Source organism: Pezoporus wallicus, unplaced genomic scaffold (genome assembly GCF_028554395.1).
Source record: "Pezoporus wallicus isolate ANWC-B61680 ecotype Strahan unplaced genomic scaffold, APGP_CSIRO_Pwel_v1 contig_7834, whole genome shotgun sequence".
Taxonomy (NCBI): domain Eukaryota; kingdom Metazoa; phylum Chordata; class Aves; order Psittaciformes; family Psittacidae; genus Pezoporus; species Pezoporus wallicus.
Window position 1 is genome coordinate 4322 of NW_026637405.1, and position 19680 is coordinate 24001.

General features: G+C 47.8%; 1 protein-coding gene across 1 annotated transcript; it reads left to right on the forward strand.

Annotated features, from left to right (window-relative positions):
• Positions 1-11350: 11350 nt before the first annotated feature.
• On the forward strand, positions 11351-12773 carry LOC130597103 (Wilms tumor protein 1-interacting protein homolog). The gene has a single exon (XM_057405349.1). It carries the CDS (start codon positions 11364-11366, stop codon positions 12771-12773), a length of 1410 nt encoding a protein of 469 aa, XP_057261332.1. The 5' UTR covers positions 11351-11363.
• Positions 12774-19680: the final 6907 nt, after the last annotated feature.

A 19680-nucleotide genomic window follows, 5' to 3' on the forward strand; every position in this document is an offset into this window, starting at 1 on the left:
CCCTATCCCTGGCAGTGTTCAAGGCCTGGTTGGATGGGGCCTTGAGCAACGTGGTTTAGTGGAAGGTGTCCATGCCCATAGCAGGTGGTTGAAACTAGATGGGCTTTAAGGTCCACTGTGACCCCAACTACTCAATGATTCTATGAAATCACTGTTGTTGGGGTGAAGGTGTTGGGAACTTGTGGGACCCTGCTACCTGGGTCCCTTGCCTCTCTGGTGGAAGAGGAGATGCAGCTGCTCCTGTGGTGTCTTAAGTCTCTGCTTTGTCTTGCAGCCCGCCAGAGTGGAGTGGTTCTGCAGTCAGTCTTAGTTGTAGCCAAAATAATTTCTTTTTCTGTGTCTGGAGAAATTAGATGTCTTTTAAAGTATAATGTGATGTTTGATTTTTATGTCCATCCTGGACAAAGTGCCTTCTCTCTGACAGAGCTGGGAACGTATGATTGCCGTGCTTTAAGCCCAGTCAGCTGCGCATCCCTCGCTCACTCCCACTTTTCCTTCCCTTGCTCCTGGAGGGATGGGGAGGAGAATGTAACTCCCACAGGTTGAGATAAGAACAGTCCAGTAGCTAAGGTATGACACAAACCACTACTGCTACCACCAATAGTAGTAATGATAAGGGAAATAACAAGGGAAGAGAATACAAACGCTCACCAGCCGCCAAGCAGTGATCTAGCTCTTCCGGGTAACTGCTCCCAGTTTTACATCCTTGGCATGACATGCTGTGGTATGGAATACTTCTTTGGCTAGTTTGGGTCAGGTGTCCTGCCTCTGCTTCCTCCTGGCTCCCCCTCCTCCCTGGCAGAGCATGAGCTCCCCAAAGTCCTTGGTAACAGTAAACATAACTTAGGAGCAAACAAAAACATCGGCGTTATCAGTGCTGTTCCTAGGCTGAAAGTCAAAACCACAGCACTGCACCACCTACTAAGAAGGAAAAAAATGACTGCTACTGCTGAACCCAGGACAGTATCCACCCCTTATTCCATACCATTCACGTCATGTTCAGATCCTGCATTATTAATATACCATCACTCTTCTATATGTACATATATACACATCCACACAGAGAGAGATCATTCCTTAGTGCATGGACCGATCCCTATAAAGCTGCTGAGTCCATCTTGTCTGGCTCCTTCTCTTGTAACAGTCTTTCAGAGCAGGAGAGGCTGTGTGCAGTGTTCACACTCGTGAATCACCTGGGCAATAGTGTCCATTGCTAAGTGTCCTGGGTTCAGCAGTAGCAGTCATGTTTTTTCCTTTGTGGTAGCTGGTGCAGTGCTGTGTTTTGAATTCCAGCCTGAGAACAGTGTTGGTGAAGCCAATGTTTTCAGTTGTTGCTAAGTGATGTGGCAGTTTGCATCTAACCAGTGATAACTGGACGTAGCAGGAGAGTGATGAGGAAAAAGTATGGTCAAGAGACAGAACTAGGAGCTTAGGAAACTGCTAGGAGCTGCGGATATTATAAAGGGGACAGCGAGAAGGTGGTATGTAGGTGGGCCTGGGAGAGAAATAAAGATGTTATAGAGGAGTGTCAGAGATAAAAGAACACTAACAAGTTTAGAGATATAGGTGAATATGGTGGAAGGAATGTGGAGGGTACTGCTTATAGTGGCTGAGGACTAGAGTAAGTTTGTAGCAATGGGAGAGCTCTGTGGGACAAAGGGTGCGACAGGACTGCAGCATTACTGGGGATTTAGAGAGGAGGTTACAAACTGGAGAATGCCAAGGATATAGAATACAGACCTGTAGGAGACTATCTTTCATTAGTTCCATTGCATATGGAACAGATCTATATTTCTTGCAAATGTGTTCATTATTTTCAGTTAACAAGTGTTATCTCTATAATACCATTTTATATGGAAAATACCATGAAATGTAATTGGTATTCTCCACAAACCAATGTCCTTCTTCTTCTGAAATGATCCTTCTCATCATAGCCAAACTGCATTGTATTGCCAGGTCAGTGCTCATAGCCTGTCTCATTTCTTGAATAGCTATGAAGAGATGTATACAGTTAGTCTAATGCTTTTCACCAGCAGAGAATAGGGGGCATGTGTATAGCAGTCTGACCCTCACACAGTGTTTTGGGGTTTTATTAAATGTACTAATGCTATCTGATTTCTTTGCCAGATGATGGTTTGCAGTATCATAATCAAAACTTTCTTATCACATCAAGATAAATTTTAGTTCTATAGAGTTCCAAGTTTGTCTTTATATTTCCAAATTTCTGAAATAAGAAGCTGTATAACCTGAGACCTCCTTAAAAGTACCAAGTGGGTGCACTGCTAATTGAGCTGGCCAGCTAAATTATGTATTTATGCAAATGTAGCAGCTGCTATTAAGCTATTTGTGTTTGAATATACAGGGATTGTGTCTTGTGATTGTAAGGAAGCATGACTAAGGCCATGTGCAGTTTCCAAAGTATAAGCCAATGAAGTGCTTTGGCCAGAAGTGTTATTATCTGAAATATGTAAAAGAAGTGGAAGATGAAACTATAAAATAAATAAGATCCATAAATGGTGCATTAATTGTAAGTGTATGGACATATGTTGTTTGCCTAACCTAGCACATCCACAAAGCGCCTGTTGCAACTGGAATTTCACAGGGGTCTGTCCCAAGTTAAATTTGTGCAGCACAGTGAATAGCTGCATTTGCAGTGAATAAGAAGAATGTAAAAAATGTTAAAGTGTTTTATTGCAGATTGAGAAATGACCTGTACACCTGTAGAGTAGTGTTAGTCAAAAATAAATAGTTGTGCCTTGCAGTCATTCAAATACAATGTGTTCTGTCTACCAGAAGATGGTGCCCTAAAACAGTCAATTTCAGTTTTTAAAAGCTGTGATCAACTGCAAATGAGTATTTTTAAAAACATGTCAGAACAAGGTGATTTACAAACAAATCACTTAAATCCAAATATATATTAATATCCAAAGTTTATATTCCAAAAAGTTTGCTTATTCTTAAAGTTATCACAAATTAACATACAGGACCCAAAGAAGCAAAACAAAGCAATATAAAGCACAAGAGAGCTATCACTTCAAAGAATATAAAAACTTCAGTCCCCCCGTCCAAAATAAAACCATTCCTCAACATAATTTCTGTATGAATTTCACAAGGTTTTTTTGTGTTTTGCCAAAACACCAAAAGGTATTTTTAAATGGACTTAAAACAGACTAGAGAAAAGGAATAATCATTACATTCTTCACCAAGAAACCAATCAACTTTAAAACTGGAAATCAGAGCAGTAAATCCCTGAGTAATAATAAGTCTTATTTACCTTGTGGCCTTCAAGGTATAATTTCACTGTTTTCTTAATGTTGGAGACAAGGAGGGAAATTGCAAAAAATCAGGTAGTGTCCAGTTCAGTAAGCAAATCTGTAGAGCAGCTTCAAATCATTAAATTGATGAAGTGAAACAAAGCACTTCTTCCTGCATTGTGTCAGTAGAATCACATCTAATATAACATACACCGCAGCACAAGTCACTGGGATTTTTGATATTGTTTTTAATAGGGCTAGAATTATACCAGTGGCTTCTTACATGGATGTATTCTCTGCTTTGTTGGCAATAAACTCGAAACAAAATCACCATCAGGTCTCCCTAACTGTTGACTTAGGCAGCGTTTCCTTGAAGGCACTAGAAATTAGAAGAAACTGGAGTGTGCTACCTGTAAGGCCCAGCCAGCTGATATTCACAGATCAGTAACTCCACCTGACTTTTTTGCTCCCTTTGAGTCTCAAAGGAGTTTATTTAACAGAAGCAGCTGGCTTTCCTTAATATCTGATATTACTGATATAACTTAAAATCATGTGTAAGGATTACCACACCAAATTAAGAAATTAAGTTCAGTTTTTATAATGCTGTTGTGGTTTAAGCCCAGCTGGTAACTCAGAACCATGCAGCCACTTGCTTGGTGAGTCACTCCCCTTCCTTCCCTCCCCCAGGATAGGGAGGAGAATCAAAAGAATGTAAATGCCAGGGGTTGAGATAAGAACAGTCCAATAACTAAAGTATAATATAAATCTACTACTACTAATGATGATGATAAGGGAAGTAACAAGGGGAAATAATATAAAACCGAAAAGGTAAGGGGGAAAAAAAAAAAACAACAAACACAAGTGATGCACAATAAAATTGCTCACCACCTGCTGACCGATACTCAGCCCAACCTGAACAGTGATCTGGGACTTCCAGGTGACTCCCCCCCCCCCAGTTTATATACTGGGCATGATGTGCTGGGATATGGAATACTCCTTTGGTTAGTTTGGGTCAGGTGTCCTCTGTTTGCTTCCTCCCGGCTTCTTGTGCCCCTCCTCACTGGCAGAGCATGAGAGACTGAGAAGTCCTTGATCAGAGTAAGCATTACTTAGCAACAACTAAACCATCAGTGTGTTATCAGCCTTGTTCTCAGAGTAAAGCCAAAACACAGCACTGCACCAGCTACTAGGAAGGACAAAAATAACTGTTACAGCTGAACCTAGGACTAATGCTCTATGACAGCTCTTGTGCTCTTAGTCATGGAAGTGAGTCTTTTTGCAAGAAATGCATTTTATTGCTGGTTAAAATTAAGCAAACTGTCGTGGTTTAAAATAAAGAGAGGAGAAAACTACTTCAGGATTGTTGAGCTGTAACTGACCAGTATTTTGAGTTTCCTATTGCGTAACAGTTAGAAGAATGATAGTGATGCGTGGATAGACTCCACAACTCGTTAAAGTTGTAAAGTAGGTATGCTTTATTCAGCACTGAGGCGCATGGGGGATAGCTCCTCCAAAAGCATGCGTACCTTAGCGTCATTTCCCCTTTACATTTATCTTCTAAAGTTATACATATGCATGAGGTTGCACAACATGCCTATACATATTCATGTCCTATCCCCGCTTCGTTTTATAATGAGCTAAGAAGTCCTTTGCGCCTGCACAGTGCCTCCTGGTGGTCGTGGGCGAGGGTCTCAAGATGAAGTAAATGAGTCTTCCTCGAGCCTGAACTTTTCACCTCTAGCTGTTACGTATGCTCCCTGGAGGCTTGGTCATTGTCAAAAGCACAGAGCCAATTTCAGTCGGCCTAGGCGTCGAAAGGACGGGAATTAAGTTACAGTCCCTACCTCTTAACAATAGTCATGTCCTTACATCTTGTTCTAGCATATACGGTGAGTACGATAAGCATGAATGAATAGTAACATTGTTAAGCAAGTAGCTTGATCTACCCCCTTGTACATTGTAAGTATGATAAGCATAAGCAAGCAGTAACACTTAAGCAAGCAGCTTGACCTACCCCCCTGTACATTGGTTAACCCTTCGCATCAATAGGGATACTTTTTGTTTGCATAGCCTGGCACATATGGTCCTCTATGAGAAATGCAGCAGTGCTTGAGTGTGCTACATACCCTTGCAAACATTTATTTCACCTATGTGACCTACATCTGTGGCTATAGTGTGGGTAAATGTTATGCTCATTATGTGTAAGACAGAAGTATGATTTACTGGTGAAGAGGGGGTCTGTAGTATTGCCCTGGAGCAGGGCTGCAGCAGGCTCATCTGGGCCTGGCTTTGAGGATTTACTTATTGAGCATAAACTTTCAACAGTAAAAGTAAGTGATTTTTATCATTTGATCCACATTGCTTACTAAAAAAGGTGTTTCCTTAGATTCCCCAGATTCTCTTGGTCTTCTGTATGTTTTTTCCAGGAGTTCATCCTCAACATGCTTTAATGACTTACACAGCAAGAGGCTTACCGTAGAAGCTTGCTACCTGCTAGCAGCAGTATAGAACTGTGCTGCCTCAAAAGGTAGAAAAGGGCAGATTTCTGGCTCAAGAGGACAGAGCTAGAAGGACAAGCAGCTCCTGCTGTAGCTTACACTTCTGACTTCATGCAGCATCAGCTCTGCAGTTCTTACTGTAAAGACAGCTTCCATGCATGAGCACACCGGAGTGGCCTCCCAATATGTCCTACCCACTGCTAGATTAATAGTAAAGTTATCTAAAGTTGTAAAGTTTATTAAAACAAAACAAAAACTTATTTTTTCCTTACGTGTGCTCTGATGGACCAAATTCCTGGGTTGTCTATGACCCTCTCTTAGTTTCTCAGAAGACAACCTTATAAAAACTTTCAATAGGTAGTTCAAAGTCTGTAAAAGGATAGAACATCCTAGTACAGGTCCCAGGAAGGATTGAAGAAGGAGCTCTGAAACTCCTGCACCTGAAGGCAGCAGTCTGTGAGACACCTACTGCCTCAAACAAATGTTGTGAAGAGTCCCAGGTAGGGTAGATGGAGGGCTCAAGTTAATGGCAATTTCCATCCTGCTCTGTGTCATAGCACATTTGCTGGGAAGCTTTATTGCTGATACACAGGCCTATGCTGTGTTAGCTGGAGGAGTGATGGCATGCACCAGGACACACAGCTGCAAGAGGTGCTTTCAGCCATCACACACCTGCAGACTACAGGTGAAATGTAACTTGTTCCACTAGTCCTAAACTGTGGCAGCACACAGTTAACAGCTTGTTTAGGAGATTGGCAAAAAGCATAATAAAAGATGTGAAAACATATTAGAAAAGAGCACTTGACTCCCAAGACTAGTTGTATTTGCACATGGATGTTCACATTCACTGTGACTACCTCTCCCATGTCTAACAGATTTGCTTTTCAGGTCTTGCTCTATGTATTTACATGGTTTGTTAGATTTTCTTTTCCCCTTGCCACCCTTACACACACAGATTAACAATCAATTACCCTCCACAGCTGGAGACATTTTTGAGTACACAGTTGCTTTTAATATTTAATTAGGTATGATAACAGGATAAAATGTTCTTGGCATGGCAAAATGCCTACAGCTCAAACTTGCAATATATTTCTTTCCTCACAGGGTGTTCAGTACTGATTCGGAGAAAACTCCAGGAACAAACTCGCCAACAAAGTTTTCAAGTTGACAAGCAGGTATTCTTTATTGTGGCACTGGGAGACACGAGGGATAGCTCCTCCTAATGTGTATCACCGTATTGCTACTCAGGCCATCCTTATATAGTCACTGGGCATACATACATATTCATGAGGCTACACATGAATTACATCATTTTCCAGAAAGTTTCCCGCAGGCATACAAAAATGTGATGGTGGTATTTGAGGGTTGTTTACTTCTCTCAACAATCTTCGTAACTTCTGGCAGTCTTTGAAGCACCAGCTTAATTAACATTACAGACATAGCAATCATCCTGTCCTTCTACTTACTGGTTAGTTTAACTGCTCCCACCCTGGACATCTGCTAGTCCCGGACACTCTATAGACAGATAGGAAAAGCCTCATGCTCACAGGCCCTTGTTCTCATGGGGGACTTCAACCACCCTGACATCTGTTGGAATGACAGTACGGCCCGGCACAAGCAATCCAGGAGGTTCCTTGATTGTGTGGAAGACAACTTCCTTCTGCAAGTAATAGAGGACCCAACAAGGAGAGGTGCCATACTTGACCTCGTGCTCACCAACAGGGAAGGGCTCGTTGGAAATGTGATGCTCTAGGGCAGCCTCGGATGCAGTGATCACGAGATGGTCGAATTTGAGATCCTCAGGACAGAGAAGAGCGTGCTGCAATCTCACTGCCCTGGCCTTCAAAAGAGCAGACTTTGGCCTCTTCAGGAACCTGCTTAGGAAGGTTCCATGGGATATAGCCCTAGAGGCCAGGGGGGCCCAAGACTCTTGGTTGATATTCAAGGATTACCTGCTACAAGCTCAGGAGTGTTGCATCCCAACTAGAAGGAAGTGCAGCAGGAGGGCCAGGAGACCTCCTTGGATAGATAAGGAGCTGCTGAGGAAAATTCAAATGAAAAAAGAGGCTTATAAAAGTGGAAGCAAGGACAGGCGGCCTGGGAAGAGTACAGGGATGTTGTCGGGGAAGCTATGGACCAGGTTAGGAAAGCTAAGGCCCAGTTAGAATTAAACTTGGCTAGGGATATTAAGGATAACAGGAAGGGATTCTACGGGTACATAGCAAATAAAAAACAGACTAGGGAGAACATAGGCCCCCTCAGGAAGATATTGGGAGAACTAGCTACACAGGATTTGGAGAAGGCTGAGGTTCTGAATGACTTCTTTGCCTTGGTCTTCACTGCCAAAGGCTCTGACCGCACCACCCAAGTCTTGGAAGGCAGACGAGGGGACTGTGAGGATGAAGACCTTGGGCCCACTGTAGGAGAGGATCTGGTTCGAGACCATCTTAAAAATCTGAATGTGCACAAGTCCATGGGTCCTGATGAAATCCATCCGCGTGTCCTGAAGGAGCTGGCGAATGAAGTTGCAAAGCTGCTGGCCATCATATTTGAGAAATCATGGCAGTCAGGTGAAGTTCCCGATGACTGGAAAAAGGGAAATATAGCCCCCATTTTCAAGAAGGGGAAAATGGATGACCCGGGGAATTACAGACCAGTCAGTCTCACCTCTGTGCCTGGCAAAATCCTGGAGCAAATTCTCCTGGAAGGCATGTTAAGGCACATGAAAATCAACAAGGTGCTTGGTGACAGCCAGCATGGCTTCACTAAGGGGAAATCCTGCCTGACCAATTTGGTGGACTTCTATGATGGGGCTACAGAACTGATGGACAGGGGTAGAGCAGTTGAAATCATCTACCTGGACTTGTGCAAAGCGTTCGACACTGTCCCACAAGACATCCTTGTCTCTAAATTGGAGAGATTTCAATATGATGGATGGACCACTCGGTGGATAAAGAACTGGCTAGATGGCCGCACACAAAGAGTTGTGGTCAATGGCTCAATGTTCAGCTGGAGACCAGTAACGAGTGGTGTCCCTCAGGGATTGGTGTTGGGACCGGTCTTGTTCAACATGTTTGTCGGTGACATGGACAGTGGGATTGAGTGCACCCTCAGCAAGTTTGCCGATGACACCAATCTGTGTGGTTCGGTTGATACGCTGGAGGGAAGGAATGCCATCCAGAGGGACCTCGACACACTTGTGAGGTGGGCTGATGCCAACCTCATGAAGTTTAATCATGACAAGTGCAAGGTCCTACACCTGGGTTGGAGCAATCCCAGGCACAGCTACAGGTTGGGCACAGGAGAGATTCAGAGCAGCCCTGCGGAGAAGGACTTGGGGGTGTTGGTTGATGAGAAAATGAACATGAGCCAGCAGTGTGCGCTTGCAGCCCAGAAAGCCAACCGTATCCTGGGCTGCATCAAAAGGAGCGTGACCAGCAGGTCGAAGGAGGTGATCCTGCCCCTTTACTCTGCTCTTGTGAGACCTCACCTGGAATATTGTGTGCAGTTCTGGTGTCCTCAACATAAAAAGGACATGGAACTGTTGGAACAAGTCCAGAGAAGGGCTACGAGGATGATCAGGGGACTGGAGCACCTCCCGTATGAAGATAGGCTGAGAAAGTTGGGGCTGTTCAGCCTGGAGAAGGCTGCATGGAGATCTCATAGCAGCCTTCCAGTATCTGAAGGGGGCCTATAGGGATGCTGGAGAGGGACTCTTCATTAGGGACTGTAGTGATAGGACAAGGGGTAATGGGTTAAAACTTAAACAGGGGAAGTTTAGATTGGATATAAGGAAGAAATTCTTTCCTGTTAGGGTGGTGAGGCACTGGAATAGGTTGCCCAGGGAGGTTGTGAATGCTCCATCCCTGGTGGTGTTCAAGACCAGGTTGGACAGAGCCTTGGGTGATATGGCTTAGTGTGAGGTGTCCCTGCCCATGGCAGGAGGGTTGGAACTTGATGATCTTAAGGTCCTTTCCAACCCTAACTATTCTATGATTCTATGATACTCACCAGTAGATGTTTACACCAGCTTAATGGGTTCATTAACACCACAAACATAGCAATTATCCTATCCTTCTACTTATCAGTTAGTTTAACTGTGCCCACCCTGGACATCTGCTTGTGCCAGATACTCCCCATCCCCAGGTCCTGTTTTTCTATTCTGCTTTTCTTACACTTTTTGTACTAAGGTCCTAAGGACCTAAAACTATGTCAACTACCTTCAAGCACCTCAGTTATTTTCCATTACAAAGCCATTAAACTTAACATTACTTAGAACTGATTACATTTTTTGCTTTTGTGCCTCCTTGTCTCAGTAAAGACGGCTCAGGTACCCATTGTTAGGGCTTTGTGAGCATTTCTGCCATCAACACAAATGAGTCAGGGATTTCAGCTTAGTTGCAAAATATTAACTTTAAGGTTGTGGTTTAGTATGGGAGGTCTCAGTTCAGTAGCCATTTTGGGGACATTGTTTTCTGACAGTTTTTTTTTTTGTGCATGTACAGATGTTAAGTGGCAAGCGGTGCTGGGTCTTGTTACTGGATCAACAGATGAAGCTCTTCCAGAGTTACACAGTAGCATGTTTACTTAAACTCGTGCCAATTTGTAGATTACTTTAGACCCCAATATGTTTATCATATGTCTTAGCATGGCCTAAAACCAAAAAAAACCACACAACTCAAAAAACTCCCTAACTGCTAACAGTGATCAGCTGCGCTGCTGGCAGCAGGTCACCTGCCCGCCTCTAGGGTTACACACACATGTAAGTTATTGGTAGCACTGGGCTGATCACCAGCCCTCAGTCCCGGAGGGGGAGGGGAGAAGAAGCAGCAGCAGTAGCGCTACAACCGCCTCCCGGAAGGCGGGAACCTCAGTGCCTCCTTCCCTGACGAGCCCATCCGTACATGGCTGCCCTTGGGGTTCTTTGACGAGTTTCCAGTTTCCCGGTGACAGTCCCATCAGACAGTCAACCCCGGGCAGGGCTCTCGATAAGCACCGGCCAAAGTGGGATGAAAAGAAGGGAAGCCGCCGAGAAGCGCCATGACCGCCTTCTTCCTGACTGACTCGGTGAAAATCATTGTTTGGTTCCGGTATTAACTACATTCCACCAGGACGCAGCGCTCAGTCTCCTTCCTCGCATTCCTGCCCTATACAAAGGAGTCCCTAACTTTCCGTGCTCTGCTCGCTGGGCCGTAAAGCCCCTCTGGACCGGTCCGCCGCCTACCACCCGACGCCCAGAAATGCGGGATGTGCCGCGGCTTCTTGGGGCGGTTGGCCGGGGACGGTGGGGGCAGGGAGCTGCCGACCGCAAATTCCTCCGCGCAGCGCGCCATTGACTTATTTAAGCCTAGAAAGTAGGATTGAGTTATCTAGTCATCGCTGAGTAGTTTCCTGGTTAAGAAGCTGCATCCTGTCAGGACCATAGGAAGTGTTTTGGTTTTGTTTTGGTGTGGGGTTTCTTTTTTTCCCTTCCATTTGTTTTGTTTTAATTTTTTTGTTTATTTTTTTTTTTTTGTTTCTTTGTATGCCTTTTTTTTTTATTTTCTATTCCGGGCTGTGCTTTCGCAGAGAGTTCGTTGCCCCGTCTCACGCCGCCGGGCTCCGGCGCAGTATGGAGAAGCGTGAGGAGAACGACGTGGTACTGAAGGCCACTAAGTTCATGGAGGATTTATATTTGTACGAGCCTTGCCCGGACGTTTCGTACAGCAGCGGCTGCCGCCGCGACCTGGCGCTGCACCCCGACCCGGAGGAGACCAAACAGGTTACTGCCGCCCACGTGACGACGGAGCAATGGGGTCGGAAGACGAGCGGCACTGCTACGCTGTCCCCTGCCAAAACCTATCCACCCGCGGCGCTGGCCGCCCCACTCCGCGCCGCTGAGCCGCCTCCGTGCGCGGGGCTGCCGTGCTGGGCGGAGGGGCTGTGCACTCGCTCTGAGGTGGTGCTGCCCTGCTACACTGGTTTAGCCGACAATGGTAAGCGCTACTCGGCTGAGGGCTACCGTTACGCCGTGGGCAGCGCCTATGAGAGCGGCTATGTAGCCAAGGGCAGCGGGCGAGCGCCCGGCGGTGGCCCTGCCGGCAAGTATGGTGCGGTCAGCCCGCGAGTCAGCTTGGTCACTTATTTGCCGGGCCCTGCCGCTGAGCATAGCAAGTTCTCCAGCCCGGGGGGCGCGGCGGTGCTGTCCTACGAGAAGTTCTCCAGTCCGTGCTCCAGCTTGATGGCACCCAGTCAGAAGTATAGCAGTCCCCGGGCCAGCCTGGTGCAGTACGACGGCGCCACCCTCAGTCCCCACTCCAACTACACTAGCACAGACAGCGACACAAGCAAACATTCCAGCCCCCGCGCCAGCTTTTTAAGTTACGATGGCTGTAGCAAACCCAGCAGCAACCGCACCAGCGGCATCAGCATGGGCTACGACCAGCGCCGCTCCAGCACCGCTAGCCAGTGCTCTTGCACCACCAGTCCTCGCTCTAGCTACTCGGACTGCAAGCGCGGCCCGCCGGGCAGCAGCGCTGAGCCGGAGGGTGTGGGCGGCTCCGGGCTTGCCCTGGCCAGTCCCCGCTCCAGCCTTTGCGGCCCTGAGGGGCGCGGCGCGGCGGGTGCCGCCGTGGTAAGCCCCCGCTCCAGCATTTCTAGCCAAAGCTCGTGGAGCTCCCGCGGCTCCATGAGTGCCTACCCTGAGCTGCAGCTGCCTTCGCCCCATTCCGCCTTGCTGGGGCCAGGCCTGCAGGAGGACGGCGCCGCTCCGGAGCTGGGGGACGTCTACCACAAGATCTATGACCAGTCCCCGCGGCGGCATGACCAGCAGCACCCAGCCGCCGGCCTCGAGGCCGTGTCCCCCTACGCCTACTGCCCGACCAAAGGTTCCGCTTCGGCGCCCAAATTCAAGCTCCCCTACCAGGTGACGCCGTGCCGTGAGAGCGGCACCAGCCAGGCGGAGAGGCGGCTGGAGGCGCTGACGCTGGAACTGGAGAAGGAGCTGGAGATGCACATGAAGAAGGAATACTTCGGTGAGTGAGCTGCTGGCGAGGGGCGCGGGAGGGGGCGAGCGGCTGAGGGGCGGCAGTGTGAGGGGTCGGGGCCGGTTTGGCTGTGGAGAAGGCAAGCGTATGGCGCCCGGTCTGCTCCGGGCCAGGTACCCGCTGAAGGTCCGTATAGCCACAGTTCTGTCTAGCTGGTGTCCGAAGGGCTTCCGCCATAGTTCATTTTCCTGGTGCGTGATATTTTTTCTGTCTAGTCTGCAAACAGTTTGCCAGGACGTCTGGCGTTTCCCCTTCCACGTGCGGGCGGGAGGCTTGTCTGAGGTGTTACAGAAGCTGTTTGTGCTCTCGGGGCTTGCAGTGACTCTCGTGTGCGTCTCCCTCTTGGGCTGCTGACGCTTCACCGATAACCTCCAGCACCCCTGGCATTTACCATTGTTCGCAGCCATTCTGTGACAACTCTTCTAGACAACGAGTGTGGCTGGTGAAGCACTTCTAGTGTTTTGTTCAACAAAATCTCTGTGATGCTTGGAGTACCGGTGGAAACATGGCTTTGTTTCTGTCAGAGCTTGCAAGGCTGTCGTGGATTGGTGTTCTCCCTGGGATGGAAAATTGGGGTGAGGAGAGGGCTCTGTCCTTGCTGAGGCTGAATCGGCTGTCCTGGGTTCAGCTGCAACAGTTATTTGTCTCCTTAATAGCTGGTGCAGACTCTGTTTTTGACTTTAGTCTGAGAACAATGCTGATAAGACACCGATAGTTTTAGTTGCTGCTAGTTTGTTTACTCTGATCAGGGACTTTTCAGTCTCATGCTCTGCCAGTGAGGAGGGGCACAAGAAGCCGGGAGGAAGCGAACACAGGACACCTGACCCAAATTAACCAAAGGAATATTCCATACCACAGCACATCATGCCCAGTATATAAACTCTGGGGAGTCACCTGGAGTGGCAGGATTGCTGCTGGGGTAGGACTGGGTTTCGGTTGGTGGGTGGTGAGCAATTGTATTGTGTAGCGCTTGTGGGTTGTTTTTTTTTTTTTGTTTTTTTTTTTTTTTCCTTATATAGTTTTATGTTTTCTCCCCTTGTTATTTCCCTTATTATTATTGGTGGTGGTGGTAGTAGTAGTAGTAGTAGCAGTTTTGTATTATACTGGACTGTTCTTAAGTCAACTTGTGGGATTTAAATTTTTTTGGTTCTCCTCCCCATCCCTCTTGGAGCAGGGGGGAAGTGAGTGAGCCAGCGGCTGCATGGTTCTGAGTTACTGGCTGGGCTTAAACCATGACAGTTCTTTCTGGTGCCTAATGTGGGGCTTGAAGGGTTGATCATGAAACTGGTGTGTGTTCTCAGTGTGGTCATCCCCTCTATACTTGGGGAAGCAAGGGCTCTCCCCTCCTCCGGGGTCAACCTATGAAGGAGACATTTCCTCACGTTCTCCTTTCCCACACTGGGCTATTTACAGCAGCATTTGATAATTCTAAAGGGATTTTTATGGCCTTTGGATACCCTTGAAACCTGTCTGCTGCATTTGCTGGGAAACAGCATGTTGCCACAAATACAGCATGTGTTTTATCCATGGCCATACTACCTTGAGAACACCCTTTTTTTTTGTCTGATCTTGAAAGTTAAGCAGGGTCAGGCTCAGGTCTTGTCTAAGGTGAAATGACAATCTAAGAGAACCTGGAGATTTTCCCCAAGGCTGAACAGTCATGAGTGGCAGGGTGTGTGGGATCATATGGGCAAGTATCTAGGCCAGTGGGCCCCTCCAGTGCTTTGGAACTTTACCCCTGAACAAGTGTGAAGTCTGGAAAAACTACTATAACATGTGAAAGAGGTGTCCCTGTCTGGTATTGCCAGGACAACAGCACAACTTGTTGCAACATACTGGGGCTTGACCTATACCTACAGAAGCCTGCTCAACACTATCTAGCACCTTAAAAGGGAAAAAGATGCTTCTGGATGTGGCGGCAAAGCAACCGACAACACAGCAGCTACACCAACCCTGATGACAGACACTGCAAACACTCCAACCCCAGTGACAGACACTGCAGCTGAACTAAAGGACCAGTCTGTGCCAGTATCGGTTGACCCTGTAAGCAAGGGGCAAAGCAAATGAGAGCCACAAAGAGTGACCTGTGTAGTGAAGACAGATGAAGACCCAATGCATGTGCTACAGATGTGCCATCTGAACAAGAGTTCAGGATACAGGAATCGGGAAGAGGAATAAGAGGTAAAATGTTGATCCTGGACCTCAACTGACCTGTGGAATATATGGAAAAAATTCAGCTGACTTCTAGGGGAGATTATGATCTGGTGGCAATTACAGAGATGTGGTGGGACAGCTCACATGACTGGAATATAGTCATGGAGGGCTATGTCCTTTTCAGGAAAGAGGCCAGCCAGGAAGGGTGGTGGGGTTGCTCTTTATGTGCGAGAGCAACTACAATGCACTGAGTTCTGTCCAGGGACAGATGATGAGCGAGTTGAGAGTCTGTGGGTGAGAATTAAGGGGCAGGCTGGCAGGGGGGATACTGTTGTGGGTGTCTTGTTACAGGCCAACAGATCAGGGTGAAGAAGTTGACGAGGCCTTCTACAGGCAGCTGAGAGGGGCCTCACAGTCATAGGCCGTGGTCGTCGTGGGGGATTTTAACTTCCCTGATGTTTGCTGGAAGGACCACTCGGCAACCCAGCCGCAGTCCAGGAGGTTCCTCCAGTGTATGGGTGATAACTTCCTCCTGCAAATGGTGGATGAGCCAACCAGGAGAGGAGTGCTGCTGGATCTCATCCTCACTAACAAGGAGGGTCTGGTCGAAGCAGTAAGGGTTGAGGGCTGCCTTGGTTGCAGCGACCACGAGATGGTGGAATTCAGGATCTTGTGTGGTAGGACCAGTAGAATAGCAAGTAGAATTGCAACCCTGGACTTTAGCAGGGCAAACTTTGGCCTTTTCAAGCAATTGCTAGGGGAAATCCCATGGGCAAGGCTGTTTGAAGGTAAAGGGGCCCAAGATAGTTGGTTGGCATTCAAGGATTGCTTTTTCAGAGCTCAGGATCAGAGCATCCCGACACGTAGGAAGTCAAGGAAGAGGGCCAGGAGACCTGCGTGGCTAAATAGGGAATTGCTGGGTATGCTCAAGTGGAAGAGGAGAGTTTACAGGTCATGGAAGGAGGGGCTGGCCACTTGGGAAGAATATAAGGCTGCTGCTAGAGGATGTAGGAAGGCAGCTAGGATGACTAAGGCCTCCTTAGAATTAAACCTGGCGAGAAGGGTCAAGGACAGCAAAAAGAGCTTTTTCAAATACATGGCAGATAAAACTAACACCAGAGGCAATGTAGGCCCACTGATGAGCGGGATGGGTGCCCTGGTGACAGAAGATACAGAGATGGCAGAGTTACTGAATGCCTTCTTTGTCTCTGTCTACTCTGCTGCAGGCAGTCCTGAAGAGCCCTGTACCCCTGAGACCTTAGATGAAGTCAGGTCGATGGAACGGTTTGCCTTAGTGGATGAGGAATGGGTTAGAGACCAGTTGAGCAATCTGGACATCCATAAATCCATGGGTCCAGATGGGATGCACCAGCGGGTGCTGAGGGAACTGGCGGAAGTCATTGCTAGACCGCTCTCCATCATCTTTACCAAGTCTTGGGAAATGGGAGAGGTGCCTGAGGACTGGAGGAAAGCAAATGTCACTCCAGTCTTCAAAAAGGGCAAGAAGGAGGACCCGGGTAACTATAGACCGGTCAGCCTCACCTCCATCCCTGGGAAAGTGATGGAACACCTTATCCTTGGTGCCATCTTAAGGCATATCAAGGATAAGAGGGTTATGAGGGGCAGTCAACATGGCTTCACCAAGGGGAAATCATGTTTGACCAATCTCTTAGCCTTTTATGAGGAAATAACACAGTGGATGGATGATGGCAGAGCGGTGGATGTGGTCTACCTTGACTTCAGCAAAGCATTTGACACAGTCTCCCACAGCATCCTCACAGCTAAATTGAGGAAGTGTGGTCTGGATGATCAGATAGTGAGGTGGACTGTGAACTGGCTGAAGGAGAGAAGCCAGAGAGTTGTAGTCTATGGGGCTGAGTCTAGTTGGAGGCCTGTAACTAGTGGAGTGCCTCAAGGGTCAGTACTGGGACCAGTATTATTTAATATATTCATCAATGATTTAGATGAGGGAATTGAGTGTACTATCAGCAAGTTTGCTGATGACACTAAGCTGGGAGGAGTGGCTGACACGCCAGAAGGCTGTGCTGCCATCCAGCGAGACCTGGACAGGCTGGAGAGTTGGGCAGGGAATAACTTGATGAAATATAACAAGGGAAAGTGTAGAGTCCTGCATCTGGGCAGGAACAACCCCAGGTTCCAGTATAAGTTGGGAAACAACCTGTTAGAGAGCAGTGTAGGGGAGAGGGACCTGGGGGTCCTAGTGGACGACAGGATGACCATGAGCCAACACTGTGCCCTTGTGGCCAAGAAGCCAATGGCATCCTGGGGTGTATTAGAAGGGCGGTGGTTAGTAGGTCGAGAGAGGTCCTCCTTCCCCTCTACTCTGCCCTGGTGAGATCGCATCTGGAATATTGTGTCCAGTTCTGGGCCCCTCAGTTCAAGAAGGACAGGGACCTGCCGGAGAGAGTCCAGCACAGGGCAACTAAGATGATTAAGGGAGTGGAGCATCATCCCTTATGAGGGAAGACTGAGGGAGCTGGGTCTCTATAGTTTGGAGAAGAGGAGACTGAGGGGTGACCTTATTAGTGTATATAAATATATAAAGGGGGAGTGTCATGAGGATGGAGCCAGTCTCTACTCAGTGGCAAACAATGATAGGACAAGGGGTAATGGGTACAAACTGGAACACAAGAGGTTCCACTTAAACTTGAGAAGAAACTTCTTCTCAGTGAGGTTGACAGAACACTGGAACAGGCTGCCCAGGGAGGTTGTGGAGTCTCCTTCCCTGGAGACATTCAAAACCCTTCCTGGACGCATTCCTGTGTAACATTCTCTAGGTGTTCCTGCTCCGGCAGGGGGATTGGACTAGATGATCTTTTGAGGTCCCTTCCAATCTCTAGCATACTGTGATACTGTATGTATGTGGAGAGCAATGGTGTATTGAAAATGTGGGATCTGAGCATGACGTGAATGGTATGGAATAAGGGGTGGATAATGTCCTGGGTTCAGCAGTAGCAGTCATGTTTCTCCTTCGTGGTAGCTGGTGCAGTGCTGTGTTTTGACTTCCAGCCTGGCAACAGTGCTGGTGATATTGATGTTTTCGGTTGTTGCTAAGTGATGTTTACCCTGACCAAGGACTTTGTGAGGCTCATGCTGTGCCCGGGAGCAGGGGAAGCCGTGAGGAAGCAGAGACAGGGCGCCTGACCCAGGCTATCCAAAGAGGTATTCCATACCACAGCACGTCATGCCCGGGGTGGGGGGTGACTGGGAGTTACCGGGAAGGACACGGGCTTCCGGGTGGGACTTGTTTCTTGGCCAGTGGTATTGTATTCTCTTCCCTTGTTATTTTCTCTTATCATTGTTGTCATTGGTAGTAGCAGTGGTGATTTGTGTTGTGCATTGGTTGCTGGACTGTTCTTGTCTCAACCCATAGGAGTTGCACTCTGTCGATCCTCCTCCCTGTTCCTCTGGGAGCGGGGAAGGGGAGAGCCCTGGGAGGGGGCCTCGATTGCTGTCAGCCTGGCACCACTCACTGGGAGTGAGTGAACGAGCTGTCTGGCTAGGGTTTAAACCACGACAAATGTCTATGAGGTTATTCTGGAAATGAGTTCCATTCTCTGACTCGGTTCTCTCTGGCGTGCCGTGTCGCCACAAAATCTGTTTCTCAAGGCCCAGGATAGTGTTCTGGGCTGTGGCGTGCGGCACAGCGTATATTTTCAGCCATCCGGTGGTTGCTTCCACCATGGACAGCACATGAGGCTTGCCTTGGCATGTTGGTGGGAGTGTGATATAATCAGTCTGCCATGCCTCCCCCTATTTGTACTTCAGCCATCGTCCTCCATACCAAAGAGGCTTTAACCATTTAGCTTAATTAATTGCAGTACATGTTTCACAGTCGTTAATAACCTGGGCAATAGTGTCCATTGTTAAGTCCACCACTCGATCACAGGCCCATCTATATGTTGCATCTCTGTCCTGATGGCCTGAAGTGTCATGGGCCCACGGAGCCAAAAATAATTCACCCTTATGTTGCCAACCTAAGTCCATCTGAGCCACTTCAATCTTAGCACCTTGATCCACTTGTTGGTTGCTCTGGTATTCCTCAGTGGCCCAACTCTTGGGTACATGAGCATCTACATGATGTACCTTCACCACCAGGGTCTGCGCCTGGGTAGCGATATCTTTCCACAGTGCAGCAGCCCAGATGGGCTTACCTTTGCGTTGCCAGTTGCTCTGCTTCCATTGCTGCAACCACCCCCACAGGGCATTTTCCACCATCCGTGAGTCAGTATAGAGGTAAAGTACTGGCCACTTTTCACTTTCACCAACGTCCAGGGCCAGCTGGATGGCTTTCACCTCAGCAAACTGACTCGATTCACCCTCTCCTTCAGCAGTTTCTGCAACTTGTCATAGGGGACACTATACAGCATCCTTCCATCTCCTATGCTTTCCCACAATAGGGCAGGACCCATCAGTAAACAAGGCATACTGCTTTTCACTTTCTGACAGTTTATTATATGGTGGGGCCTCTTCAGCGCGCACCACCACCTCCTCTGGTGACATTCCGAAATCATTGCCCTCTGGCCAGTCCATGATGACTTCTAGAATGCCTGGACGACTGAGATTTCCTATTTGAGCTTGTATAATTAGTGTAGACCACTTACTCCATGTAGTATCAGTTGCATGATGTGTAGAGGAGACCCTGCCTTTGAACATCCAGCCCAGCACGGGCAACCGGGGTGCCAGGAGGAGCTGTGCTTCAATGCCAATCACGTCCGAAGACTCGAA

Coding starts and splice junctions, on each gene's coding strand:
- LOC130597103 (XM_057405349.1), top strand. CDS start 11,364: ATGGAGAAGCGTGAGGAGAACGACGTGGTACTGAAGGCCACTAAGTTC.